The sequence below is a fragment of the Pecten maximus genome, chromosome 17 (genome assembly GCF_902652985.1).
Source record: "Pecten maximus chromosome 17, xPecMax1.1, whole genome shotgun sequence".
In the NCBI taxonomy this organism is placed as follows: domain Eukaryota; kingdom Metazoa; phylum Mollusca; class Bivalvia; order Pectinida; family Pectinidae; genus Pecten; species Pecten maximus.
Genome location: NC_047031.1, coordinates 16,411,575 through 16,426,317, shown reverse-complemented (window position 1 = coordinate 16,426,317; position 14,743 = coordinate 16,411,575). Strand labels below are relative to the sequence as shown.

The 14,743-nt window shown below is 35.4% G+C and overlaps 1 protein-coding gene across 1 annotated transcript; it reads left to right on the top strand.

Annotated features, from left to right (window-relative positions):
- The first annotated feature begins 151 nt into the window (after positions 1 to 151).
- LOC117315166 (protein RRNAD1-like) lies at positions 152 to 13,526 on the top strand. The gene is made up of 11 exons (XM_033869311.1): positions 152 to 473; positions 3,161 to 3,226; positions 3,738 to 3,959; positions 5,232 to 5,340; positions 5,977 to 6,288; positions 9,739 to 9,868; positions 10,708 to 10,902; positions 11,083 to 11,111; positions 11,517 to 11,630; positions 12,037 to 12,110; positions 12,504 to 13,526. The coding sequence occupies exons 1-11, from the start codon at positions 327 to 329 to the stop codon at positions 12,654 to 12,656; spliced, it is 1,551 nt and encodes a 516-aa protein (XP_033725202.1). The 5' UTR covers positions 152 to 326; the 3' UTR covers positions 12,657 to 13,526.
- Positions 13,527 to 14,743: the final 1,217 nt, after the last annotated feature.

Genomic DNA, 14,743 nt, shown 5'->3' with positions numbered 1-14,743 from the left:
CAAAGGTGTAAAAAATGCCTGTGTGCATGAAATCTGTATGATAACAGATATGATATGAACATATTTTGATGACCGCATTATCCGGAATTTAAATCCGGTTTGGTATACTTGAATTAGTCTTTGCTGTCATCATCAGTTAGACGCTTGTAAGTTTTCTTCTGCTCTTCTCACTGTACTGCATGTCGTTGTACCTGTACTGTACGTAAGATGAGTGTGTAATATGCCATGACTAGCCATGACAACCAGTTTGTGTCGATTTACACGACCGTTCAATGTCAATGTTGTCGAATAACTGTCATTAGGTTCACACGACCAGACCCCATCATATGAAGCAAGTCGATCTGCTAAATACAGTCATGGAAAATTACAACAACGAGCTGGTCTTGAAATTTCTTGAGAAGTATGACTGGATTTATAATTTCCAGCTGATAAAATTCTTTTTGGATAGAGTATGGGAAAATATCCCAAGAGAGGTGAGTGTTGTGCTATATTATAGGGACTATTGTGAGACACATGAGTTCGTTGAGCTAATCCAATATTGGGGGAGCATATAATGAATATAGTTTACTGGTCAAAAGAAACAAGCTTCTGCGCATGTAACAGATGAAGTCACTGCCTATTACCCAAATAGGGTTTTAGCAGAGACGTATATACCAGAGATTCGAAGGATAGGTAAATCTCGCAACATCAAGCATGTCGCTTTTGTTATCTGGAGTGGAAGCTTTATGTCGCGATATTTGGCTGTGCGCCTAACACTGAACCTAGTGTTAGATCAAGGCTCAGATCGTCCAGTGACACAGTGACGGACCGTAAATAAATGTAATATCAATTACTACTGTTTTGTTCAGATAAATTTTACCTAGAATCGCCGGGTGTAGCAAAACAAAAAAATCAAATTTTTGACGGTCATAGTTTGAGACGTTAAAACAGTTTCCGGAAAGATAATATTTTTACTATGACAAAGTTTAGAGGATGTTTTAGTGTCTTATCACAGACATGTACATAAATTAACCGACCGTAGGATCTTTCTCTTAATATTTTTTTTTCTATGCATATTATTCCTGGTTTTGATTTTCCTGAAAAGTTTGACATTTTATGTTCGTTAATGATTACTTGAAAAAGGGACATATAAGATATGTATGTCCCTGCTTGATAATACCGCTGATAAAAAAAGCGTTTGATACCTCCTGAAATTGGTTATACAGACAATTATACAACTATCAAATTATTAGGAACATGTGTGAATTTGCTTGTGTACTCATCACCGTTTGTCAACATGTCACCTGATCACAGCAGGGTAATTAGTTGTGAATTTTATCACAGGTAAGTTGCAAGGTTCCTTTGAACTGCAGCCAGAGAACTTTAGATCACAGTCCTACCTGTACCGGCATTGAGGATACATGTATAAGCTGTAGGTAAAACCGTCCATGCCTGGAGGGGGTTGGGGTTTGGGGTGTTAATATGGTGACATCTCGCTGGAGGTGGTCAATTAACGTACATACCGGGTGGCACAGGACGCAACAAGCAGACACATTTTTCACATTCACAATCAATCGGAATGAATCAATTTTATGGTAAATTAATAAGTATTGTGTTAGAAATATATAAAATGGTGTATTTGTAATAATAAGTTTGAAATTAAGAACATCCTTGTATGAAATCTCAAGGAAAATATCATTTAACAGATACAACTTCAAATTCACTTCCCTAGAAAAAACAGTATTTAGGACCGTTTTGGTCATTTTGATCCATCACTTAGTAGCGTGTTAATTTGTGTCTGCCTCATCACGTGAAAGTGCCCAATTTCTGTTATAAAATAAAGTATTTTCTAAATGTCTGACCGATCTGAAATTAAGAACAATAATGTATGAAATGTCAAATAAAATATAGCATCCAACAGATTAAATTTCACTTCACCAGAAAAAAGGAATATCCTGGACCGTTTGGGAAATTTTGACCCAAAGCTTGAATAACATGCTAATTTGCGTCTTCCTCGTCACGTGAAAGTGCCCGAATTCTGATATAAAATAATTATTTTCTAAGCGTCTGACCTATTTGAAATTAAGAACAACAATGTACGAAATGTCAAATAAAATATAGCATTCAACAAATTGAATTTCACTTCACTAGAAAAATAGGAATATCCTGGACTGTTTTGGTAATTTGACCCACTGCACAATACAAGTTTTTATATCTTTGTATATCGACCTTAATTTGAAGACAAATTTACCTCTCATAACATCAATGAAATAACGCAAACTTTACACCAATTTGTTAAATTATACCAAACCAGAAATCAAACGTGTGACGTTTAATGTCGGTCTATTTCGCCACAAAATAGGCTTTAAATCCCAGTGTGTTTCGAAACGCTACGAGGCGATGCAGCCAATATGGCGGCGAATTCAGTGTCACCTGGGTTTCAGAACGAGGCACTCCGATACTTCCGGGCATGGGTGATATTTGGTAAGATATATAGACTGTTACCAGTCTCCCTGATATACAAGTCTCTGGTTTTAGTCTATGATTTGTGCAATTTGAATTTGCCTATACCTAACCTAACCACCTAGTGTAAGCTTATACAATTGTAGGTATGTAAAGGTTAGTTTAAAATTATTTGTGTCATAGTATACAGTGTAGTAAGAAGAATTAATGAATAAATACCTGTACTGGGCCTCCAACTGGTGACCTGTCACCATTTATTTATAAGCAGACATCTTTCCACTAAATCAAAGTTAAAGGGAAATTTCTGCTAGCCTAATCCAGTACGGTACATGTGTACATGTAACACTCCTACTCCTTCCTTCACAAAGTCATCGACCCAGAAGACAACCACAAACAAGGTTCTTTCAAAGCTCCAAGGATGCTTCTCAATCTCTTATAACTTATACTTGGCTTGGTAATTAAAGACACAAGCTTTGTAATATAAAGAAGTAGTGAAAAATACCCCACCCATTCTTGGCCTCAAACTAGGGACCTCTCGTTCTCCGAGCAGACAGCCTACCACTAGGACTAGGGAGATTCCAAGCATGAGCTAGCAACGTTTTGTGACTTATGCATGCTAGTGTATCCTCATCTTTACAGTAGTAGTGTATCACAAATTAATTTAAGTTTAACATTTTAATTGACAATATACAAAAGTTCATACCATTTTCCATTTCAGTGGTGTGAAGTTCTACTGTCACTGTCAATAGAAGATCTCAACAGATTACCTTATGGAGACATGAGGGTAATAAAATTGTATTCAATGAGACTTTATCTTGGTCTGACTCAGTGACTATGGTTTATAATAAGGTTTTATTGGTGTCTATACATGTATGTTGAAACGTGACACAGTCAAAAATTAATTTTGCAATATTTTTTTTTTTCGCATCCACCAATTAAAGTTTGAGACATATATGTCTTAAAATAGCAATATATATATGCCTTGTATATATATTTATATTATAACAGTTATTTATTTAATCATTACTTTAATATCATCTTGGTCAAATTTTAGCCTCTTCCTGTTGACTTAGCATGAACCAAAAATCTTTATGACAATGTAAGAATTTTATGCTTGCTAAAATACATAAATGTTAATACACGTATATGATCTCCACTTGCATCAGTTTGTTGACAGAGTAACTCTTCCAAAATATCTATGTATCTTGTAACAGTGTACAAGCTGTATCAAGAGCTTAATTTTGTATTCCATTTACATTTGAAATATGTTTTCTGATTGATACATTTTCTCCCAGGATGAATGGCCAGCCTCTCTGAAAGAATTCATCAGAACAGCATTGACCTTGTCCCTGCCAAGGTCACCAAGGAAAGGGACAATACCTCTGGGCATTGACCCAGAAATGCGACGAGGCATGACACCAAAGAAGCAACATGAGGTATCCTTGATGTCATCGGTCGTGCATGACGTAGCACAGAGAGCTGACTGTGAAGTTATTCTAGATATTGGATCCGGACTGGTAAATAGTGTTTGTGTTATATCTAGCCAGAGACATATATACAGAGAGATTGGCAGCTCTCTATTTGCCCTTGTGTTTACATAGTGGCCCATGACCTTCCCACAATCCTTTGCGGTCGCTCGGTTCAGTCTTCACTAGACGCCATATTGGAGAAAACTTGAAAACCAGACACATAATTCGATAATTTCTATTTGAAATCATCACCAAGATCCAATTATGTGCTTTAATTTTATTAATATCAAAGTGCAGAAGTGTCATCAATATGAAATATATCACAATTTGCTGTCCAAGTGTTTGTATTTTGAGTATGAAAGTCAAGCACAACGCAGGAAAGATCGGCGGGAATCTCCAATTTTCGAAAAGTCCCTATGGGGTTTTCGAGAATACGGATAAATGACAACAATGTGCATGATAATCTGTATATATGTCTCTGATCTAGCTTAGTAGTAGTCCTCTACCGGTGAAACTGGAGCGGACTATGGGTTTCGTCTTCGTACATCTTGTATGTGCATACATATATACCTACATATATAATATTGTACAATTTTTGTATGTACATAATGCCAAAGATTGTCAGCACTACTAGCAATTTTGTTCCTTGAGGAATTCTGATCATATTCACAAAATGATCAAGCACTTGGTATAAATCAGGTCATTTTAAGATTAAATACAGTCTTTAGGTATGCTATGTGAAAGGAATTACAAAATGATAAACTTGATTTCTTTCAGAACTGCTTTAATACAAACCCTGGTGATTTTGAGCAGCTTGTATAAATTCTTTGTTGGCCTGAGTCGAAGTACACAAAATGCTAATATGGACCAGAAAACTAGGGACAAACTTACATATATATGACACAGGAGAGGGGATAATGTAATGACAAGACTTGAACTTTAACCTGGCTCCTAGGATATCTAAATGGACACATACTGATTGGCCTAAGCTTCCTGACTACTGGTGATTAGTCCAATCTAGTGCTGTTACACCTGGACCAAGTTTGTTTGTTCTATAGTAAATAATCAATGAATCATTTTAAGGAAAGTTTCTTACGAGGTTTTTTCCTCACATCTAATAATGCTTGGAAAATGTTATGCTGAAATGAGGGTCTGTTTTAAGAGGAACAAAATCCTGGATGTCTTGCATGGTTACAGGTGAATGCACTTCTTAAAGTGCAGAGTATTAGAACTAACCAAGCCACAAAGTCTTTGGCTGAGAATTAGAGCAAAATTGTGTATGGTTCTATTTTCTAATGAGTTTATTTGTGTTTACTAAAGGGTTATCTGGGACAGCTACTTCAGAAACATTTTGGCTACCACATTATAGGACTAGAGAGTAAGCAGGGTCACACCTCTGGGGCAGAGAGAAGGGCCCGACATACAACAGGTCAGAAATTTATCATACACCAGTTCTAGAATGAACTAATGGTGAATCACTAAATCTAAATTACTGTAAATTTTTCTTATATATATTTCAGCTATTTTTATCGCGTTATTTTTTATGATTTTAAAAAATAAAAGAATTTTTGCGATAATTATCCGTGAAATTCCCATGAAAATTAATGATTTTGAGGTATGTTATAATTTGATGTGTAATTAAATTAGAGATTTTTTTTAATAGATCACAAGAATGGAATACAGAATGTCACCTTTTGAGTTGAAGAAAGGTCAGGAAAATATGGACAAGTTTTCAGAATTGGTTAACAGTACTTGTCAATCACAGAATCAGAGTAATAAGACAGAAACTGAAATGAACTTTCACAAGAAAAATGGAGAATCCAATCAACCATGTAACTCTAAAACAGAAGGACAGAGTGATTCAGATTGTGATGATTTGGTTTTGAGACCACCCCTTTCAGAGACAGATGACGGCCATAGATGTGATGAAGATTCTATGAATTATATATCTACATGTACAGGCAATAGAAAGGCTTGTCAGGAATGTAAATCTGTTGATCAGCAGGAAAATAATGAAATTGTAAGAAAGGCTGTGTATTGTGATAAATGCAAAGCATGTGACCTTAACTTGACAAATTGTCCTTAAAACAACCCCAACAGTTTCTGGGTGTGTGCAATTCTTGTCAAAAAAGTAGGTGTGTGGAAGGACAAACTGATGTTTTGAAACATCCCCCAGATTTCAGCAGTGATGTCATGGTACCAGATTCAAAGCCACAACTTGAGAGACCAGTGACCTTGACATTACCACGGGCTCTGATGATTGGTCTGCATTGCTGCGGTGACCTCACTCCAACTATGATGGAATATTTCCAGAGTCTGGACTTTGTTAGGGGGCTATGTTGTGTCAGTTGCTGTTATCACAGAATGGAGGTCAAAGGTCAGTGACAAAATCTTTTTTAATATATATGTGTTTCTAAAATTTTCAAAAGTGAGTTTTTTCAATACAGTGAAAATATCTTGACGGACCTGCAAATGTCCGTCAAGATAATACATGTAGTTCAGTCAGACTAAATAATGATTTATTTGGAATATCCCATAACTTACAACTTATACAAAGATGATTAATATCACTATTGACTTCATAAAGAGTTATCATTTCATTTAATATCATACTGCATGTACATGCAGGGGTTTTTCTCACTGGTTTGGGAAGGGGCCTTTTTGTCTCATTTTGGGAAGAAAATTGATGAATTGGGAAAGATTTTTTCAGGAGTAAAAGGCAAATTTGGGGAATTTGGCTTAAATATGAAATAATTTCAATTGGGAATTGGGCTCATTAACAGCTCCAAAAAGCCCTCAGAAAAAGCCCTGACATGTACATGCTATAAGGGAGAAAGAGGGGTGAAATAAAGAAAGAGAACCTGTTATTAGGACAGAAATGAGATAGACGGAAAGAAAAGATAAGGACAGATATCAGAACAAGCGTGTCATGAGGGGAAGTCAAAATAGAGCTTTAGATACTAATTGAAGTTACGTCATAGTACAGTTACTAAATTACTAAAACATTAAAAGAGGAAGAATTATGTGTTATCAGGTAAATCATGTCAGGTTTTAGGCAATAATCGACTAGTTTGATCCATTTCTTCCATTCATTCACAAAAACAAAAAGAAAATAATACCCATGAAATGTTAAAACATAGACCCTATTGGCCTCTTGTTCTTCTGTTACCACTGCCATACTAAACATCAAACATCAACATCAAATCTTCACCATGCTTTGAATTCCCAATCACCATCTATCTGAGCAAAAATGATATTGCTTTTCCCAAATGTCTGTTTATGAGTCACTGCTTATATTAAGGACTAAAAAACTTACTCTGTCTGTATATTATACATGTAGTAAGATACCTAGACTGTTTTCGTTTTTGGGGTCCAAACGATTGGTCCAGCTGTTGGACCGGTGTTGTTTCTTTTATGTATTAAAGATGGACCTAGCGATTTTATATTGTTTTCAGACATGCCTTGACAAAGACTCCCAAAGCTTGTATTAACATTTGCAGGTCCGTCAAGATATATGTTTGAAATATTACATTTAAAATCTGACAAACCGGTTTGTCTGCATAAATGAAAAAGGCCCCTTGTAGTACAGGCTGTCTGATAGACTGTACTCAAATCTGTTCTCTTTCTTGGCCAAATTTGAGAATACAATGAATTACAGATGTATACTTTTACAGCTGGGAATGAGACACCATACAACTTTCCATTGAGTGCAACAACGTGTAAAATCTACAAAAAACTAAGGGGAGATAATCCCATGTGGAATATTGGCACCTTTGCTTTACGACTAGCTGCACAGGAGACCAGGTATGCAATTTGCTCTCAAGATATTGAAACTCCATTCACTTTCATTTCATTATACCCCCGCAACGAAGTTAGGGTGGTATACTGGAATCAGGTTGTCTGTCTGTCCGTCCGTCCGTCTGTCTGTCTGTAGACGCATTTTGTCCGGAAACTCCTCCTAAACCGATGGGCCAATTCCGATGAAACTTCACACAAATATTAATGATCATGTGTAGATGTGCATGCCACTTTATTTTTCTCAAAATTATGGTTGCTATGGCAACAGGTCACTATAAACAGGTTTTATGATAAGAACCATAACTTTAAGTTTTTCCTGACAACTCCTCCTAAACCGAAGGGCCGATTTCAATGAAACTTCACACAAATATAGAGGACCATATGTAGATGTGCATGCCACTTTCTTTTTTTTCAAAATTATGGTTGCTATGGCAAATGGTCACTATAAACAGGTTTTCTGATAAGAACCATAACTTTAAGTTTGTCCGGACAACTCCTCCTAAACCGAAGGGCCAATTTCAATGAAACTTCACACAAATATAGAGGACCATGTGTAGATGTGCATGCCACTTTCTTTTTTTTTCAAAATTATGGTTGCTATGGCAAATGGTCACTATAAACAGGTTTTCTGATAAGAACCATAACTTTAAGTTTGTCTGGACAACTCCTCCTAAACTAAATGGCCAATTTCAATGAAACTTAATTCACACAAATATTAATGATCATGTGTATATGTGCATGCCACTTTTTTTTTCAAAATTATGGTTGCTATGGCAACTGGTCACTATAAACAGGTTTTATGATAAGAACCATAACTTTAAGTTTGTCCGGACAACTCCTCCTAAACCGAAGGGCCGATTCCAATGAAACTTCACACAAATATAGAGGACCATATGTAGATGTGCATGCCACTTTCTTGTTTTTCAAAATTATGGTTGCTATGGCAAATGGTCACTATAAACAGGTTTTCTGATAAGAACCATAACTTTAAGTTTGTCCGAAGAACTCCTCCTAAACCGAAGGGCCGATTTCAATGAAACTTCACACAAATATAGAGGACCATGTGTAGATGTGCATGCCACTTTTTTTTCTTCAAAATTATGGTTGCTATTGCAACTGGTCACTATTTTACTGGGTTATCTTAGTTAGCCTCTAATTAACAGTTCCAATTCACCATTGACTCATGCAGATTGCGGGGGTATTAGTCAGCCATCCTGGCGACAGTTCTAGTTGTCAATACTGCATGGATATATTTGAGGACCATGTTAATGACGTTTTACCAAGATTATCAAGATCTTGAAATCCGCCGGTTACGATTATGAACATCTCATACCTTACAACTTATTCAAAATGATTGATATCACTATTGACTGCATAGGTAGAGTTATCATTTCATGTAATATCATACTGCATGCTATAAGAGAGAAAGAGAGGTGAAATAAAGAAAGAGAACCTGTTATTAGGACAGAAACGAGATAGACGGAAAGAAAAGATAAGGACAGATATCAGAACAAGCGTGTCATGAAAGGAAGTCAAAATAGAGCTTTAGATATTAATTGAAGTCACGTCATAGGATAGTTACTGAATAACTCAACAATTAAAAGAGGATGAAGAATGTGTTATTAGGAAATTAATATCAAGATTTAGGCAATAATCAACTAGTTTGATCCATTTCTTCCATTCATTCACAAAAACAAAAACAAATGTTGGGGAATAAACTACACCAGCTACATTTATAAAGGCTAAATCTGCTCTTGAGTTGGTACATAATATTTATTTGATACACATAGTGATTTAGTTTCACTATATTCACAGTCATTTAATATTTAAAGAAAATAATACCCATGAAATGTTAAAACATAGACCCTCTTGGCCTCTTGTTCTTTCATCAACATCAAATCTTTGCCATGCTTTGAATTCTCAATAACCATCTATCTGAGCAAAAATGATATTGCTTTTCCCACTACTTATATTAAGGATTCAAAAACTTACACGTTCTTAAAAACTTACTTGTTTTATACTGTTACAGCAGGGAATGAGACACCATACAACTTTCCATTGAGTGCAACAACGTGTAAAATCTACAACAAACTAAGGGGAGATAACCCCAAGTGGAGTATTGGCACCTTTGCTTTACGACTAGCTGCACAGGAGACCAGGTATGCAATTTTCTCTCAAGATATTGAAACTCCAATCACTTTCATTTCATTGAAATTGATAAAAAAAAATTCAGATGAATTTATCTAAAAGTAGAAGGAAGGCAATATGTAGATTATATAACATTCAGATTTAATTATGAGGAATAGGATGTCAGAATTTTTGGGTCAGATTACGCAGGATGTAGGAATAATTGGGGATCAGATCAATTGATTAAGCGGGATGTACAAATACTGCATGGGTAAGATTTGACAGGATGTTAAAATATTCAGAGTTCAAATTAGATAGGATGTTGGAATACTCAGGGTTCAGATTATACAAGATGCTTGAAAGTTCGCTGGTCAGGTTAGACAGGATATCAGAATACTCAGGTGTCAGATTAATAAATTAGACAGGATGTATGAATACTGCATGGGATAGATTTGACAAAATGTTGATATATTCAGGTGTCAGATTAGACATGATGTCAGAGTACTCTATGAGACAAATTGATAATATGTTGAAATACCCAGATGTCATATAAAACATGATGTTGAAATATTCAGGTTTATTTTAGCCAGTCTATATAGTTAAGTTCCTAAATGTATAGTACATGTAATTTCATGAAAAAAAAATTTTTTTCCTTTCATCCAATCGCATGTGTTTTTATATCCAAACCTGTCAGCTGTAAAGGATAATGTTATACCATCCAATAGAGTAGAATAAAGGGAAGTAACTAGTACATCAATATTATTAAAAATGCTTCAAATCTTAATATTGCTAGATATTGCAAATCTAGAAATACAGTAATTTTCAAACTGTTTTATTTTCACAACACTGAGGATGCATTATCTATTTCTAGGGCTCGGTGGGGTAAGCAGACTGCTGAAGACCATGATTACCACACAAAGAACGTAGGGTACAGAGGCATTCTGGAGCTCTATAAACATACCAGTAAGTCTTCTAGAGGTACAGAGGGATTCTCCAGCTCTATAAACATACCAGTAAGTTTTCTAAAGGTTCAGAGTGATGTGGTACAAAGGGATTGTCTAGCTCTATAAATACACCAAGTCTTCTAGAGGTACAGAGGGATTCTCCGGCTCTATAAATCCACCAGTAAGTCTTCTAGAGGTACAGAGGAATTCTCCGGCTCTATAAATATACCAGTAAGTCTTCTAGAGGTACAGAGGAATTCTCCGGCTCTATAAATACACCAGTAAGTCTTCTAGAGGTACAGAGGGATTCTCGAGCTCTATAAACATACCAGTAAGTCTTCTAAAGATTCAGAGTGATGTTCAAGCTCTATAAACATACCAGTAAGTCTTCTAGAGGTACAGAGATTAGGAATCTGTACTGAAATCCCATTAAAGCTGGAAACATCATAATCATAAGATGATAATACAATATGTAATTAATGTTAAATTCTGTGTCACAGACTAAAATGAGAAGTTCTATGAATTAAATTAGGACCTTTACATGGCCTTGACATGACCTTGACATGACATGACCTTGACATGACCTTGACTTTGATGTAATCAGAACTATATTTACCTTGAAATAAGTATCTGGAACTTTTAACTCAGTATCTTTGAATTTATGATGATTAAGCATGCAGATTAGCAAATTGGTACAATTTTGAAGGGAAGATGTCAACTGTTTGTTTTGTTTCAGAATCTAAAAATTGTGAGAAGGCAGCTAGGAGGATAGCCAGAAAGTCTGACTTTTCTTCATTCACAGCCTACGTTGAGGCAGCCAGTTGTCGCCTTGAAGCAGAAGAGGGGACTGGTATGTATATAGATTAATTCAATTGAATCAATCACCCATTATGAATTGTGAATGGTGGAACAAAATGACTGACTGTCTGATTAAGTTCTTAAAATTTTGACTTTAAAAGATGTCAAAACGTAGGTTTTCTAAGTTATATGGGAAAAAAATCCTATCTCTGTTTTCATTTCATCTTGGGTTAGGGTTAGGGTTAGCCAAGATTTGTTTCATAAAATTGATCAAATCAGTGAGTCAATGCACATCTCCTTCAAAATTTAACATTTTTTTGTTACTTCACTGGATACAAGTAACATCATAAAATATCACATATCACAACAAACATAGTACAGTGACCTCCAATCGATTTGGATATATGGGGTTCCACTGTCAAATTGTGAATATCTCAGGTTAGAGTTCTTTGTTCCAGGTATAGACAGAGCAGAACTGTTCAGATTATATGAGGAAAACAAGGACAAGATGAGGTTTATAGAACCTCTGACAGTAAGTACTGGTGGTCCATGTATCTGTGTCTGGAGTGTTTACTGATATGTAGAAAATTACATAACCTTTTAACTTTGACCTCTTCGTATATGTGTATGCAATTTCTACATCTGTCACTATCACATTTAATTAGGATTTACATAATTAACATGTAATGTACAACAATCAGTCTAGAACAATATACTCTTCGTCGTAATTTTGTATTTTATGTGTCAGATCTAAACCTTTTGTCCCTTTCCATCACTGACAAGTCCTAGAAAGGAGAAACATACAAAAAAATGTATGTATGTACCCCACACTTCTGTATGCATTTTTAGCATAAACTGTATCTATTCCTTATATACAATTTACAAAGGTGCTATTTATTTACATCTTTTTATACAACTCTTCTAGGCACTCCAGTATCTGCTACAGCCAGTTTTGGAGGGACTTATCACTACAGACCGAGCCCAGTATTTAAAGGAACACGGCATCACTACAGAAATTATACCAATATTTGACGAGGTTATCTCCCCTAGGAACTTGGCTTTGATATCTGTGAAATGATGCGTACTTACATTGTAATATAACAGTGATGTCAAATATACAGACCAGAGGAGATACCAAACTGTACTAAATAACTGGGATTATTGAACGGTGGATATGGTTGCAATCACAGTGACTTATATTAGTGATGGGAATCGGCCTCACTTTCAGAATCGATAAAACAAAATCTCGAAATCAATAAATATAGATTATGACCAATTTTCTCAATTTCACAAAAAATTTTCCTTTTGTAGAAAATATATGTACATCTCATGTGATCAAGTACATTGATTACACAGCCATTAATTCTTATCAAAGTGTTGATACTGAACACAAACAAAACATCAAACAGTTGTTAGTATATTTAAATCTCCTTAATCACTTGCAAACGACCAATGGATTTATCGGTAAAATATAAGAACAGCTGGTTCTTGGTTTGGTAGTATTACAAAAAATACACAAAAGGCAAAGCTTTACAAACACTTCCAGAAATTTACAATTAATTGCCTTTTCAGAATCGTCATCGATGACCCTCCTTCTTTTCTTTTTTTTCACTAATTTTCGATTATTTTTTATCATTGACCCACAACTTATTAATATTTTTGTTCTTACGCTCGTGACTATGTCATGTGGAATAAATTTTATAAGTTCAATAATTTGATATGCCTCAAGCCTTTAGGTGATTGGCAAATTCCATGTTACATAGCCAGGAGTGTAAGATTCTGTTTATCACAGATCTCATTACAACACAAATACAATACAAATGCTCATGGAAGTTATTGTTTTATGTAGCCAAGTTTTCCATCTCCACTGGAATCACATGCATAACAAGACTTTTGTTGTTGAATTGTTAATTTTTACTCATAAATAAACTTCAATCAAAACAATTTATGCCTGTGCTTTATCATGTGTCTCAATACAAAATGGCTTCCTGTTGACCATTTTGTTTTCTTGTTGTCTCAAAATTGAACATGTACAACTAGAGACAAAGAAGAACCTACATATGAACATTAGAAGATCCATCAAGTATCTTGAGGAACATGCAGATGTGCAAATCTTGATTCAAAAGAAACCTTCGTCTTTGGGTAAATTAGTTTGGTTTTGTCTTATATCCGATTAACACAAAAGGTAAAACCGAAGTGTCCACAAGTGAAGTGGCCATTGACGGGCATTTGATAGTTCCATTGCACTAAAATGAGACACCTTGACCTGATAGCTGCCCTATACTAGGTAGGGCGAACAATTTGTACCTGCTGCCCAAATTACATGATAGTGGAGGCAACTAAATTTTGGATATGATCTTTTCACTTCTTATTTAACAACTTTCTTCTTCCTAATGTCTCCCTTGACACTGCCTCACTTTTGACCTTCGATTGAGCGTTAAACCCTATGAGGAATGATTTCTACTTACAAACTTCACTTGACATCATAAAACAATATCACTATAAAAGTAATCTTTCTGTGGTTTGCCTCCTGGCCAAGACAAAAATGACACCTGTATACAAATAAACGGAATTATTCGTGAGGAATTTGATCGGTGTTGTTGGAAGTGGAGTTACTCAAGGTGGTGTTTTTCGACCATGACTGTTCCTTGTGTGTATAGATGATATGCCCCTGGTCTTTCCGGCCACCTTCTTACCTGGCCAAGTATGGATTTTGGATTTTGCACAGAGCTGAGCTCTGTCAACCATCCAGTGGTACAAACTGAGTAAGATCAATCAATCAATCAATTAAAACCCACGATTTTCATCTCGGTTTATATGTTCTACCGTTGCTTTATCTTTCCTTTTCATCATTGAAGCTGCATTTTTCATGTCTTGATAATTTGACTTATTTGACCTTGACCTTGACGATTGCTGAAGCCATTACTTTGAACTTTGGTCAAACCCTCAGAAGAAAAAAGAAACACTTTTAATAAAATTTAGAAACTTTTTACTTCTTAATCATGTGCCCTTGAATGTTACCTTGAATGAAGGTCAACGATAATCATACAATATTGTAGTTAAACATTGGTGCCAATATCACGTTAAATCGAGATAAAGGAACAGAAACAATTTATTGAAATTTTTGAGAATTTTGGCGGGAAAAACTTCACCTTTTTTTCAAAG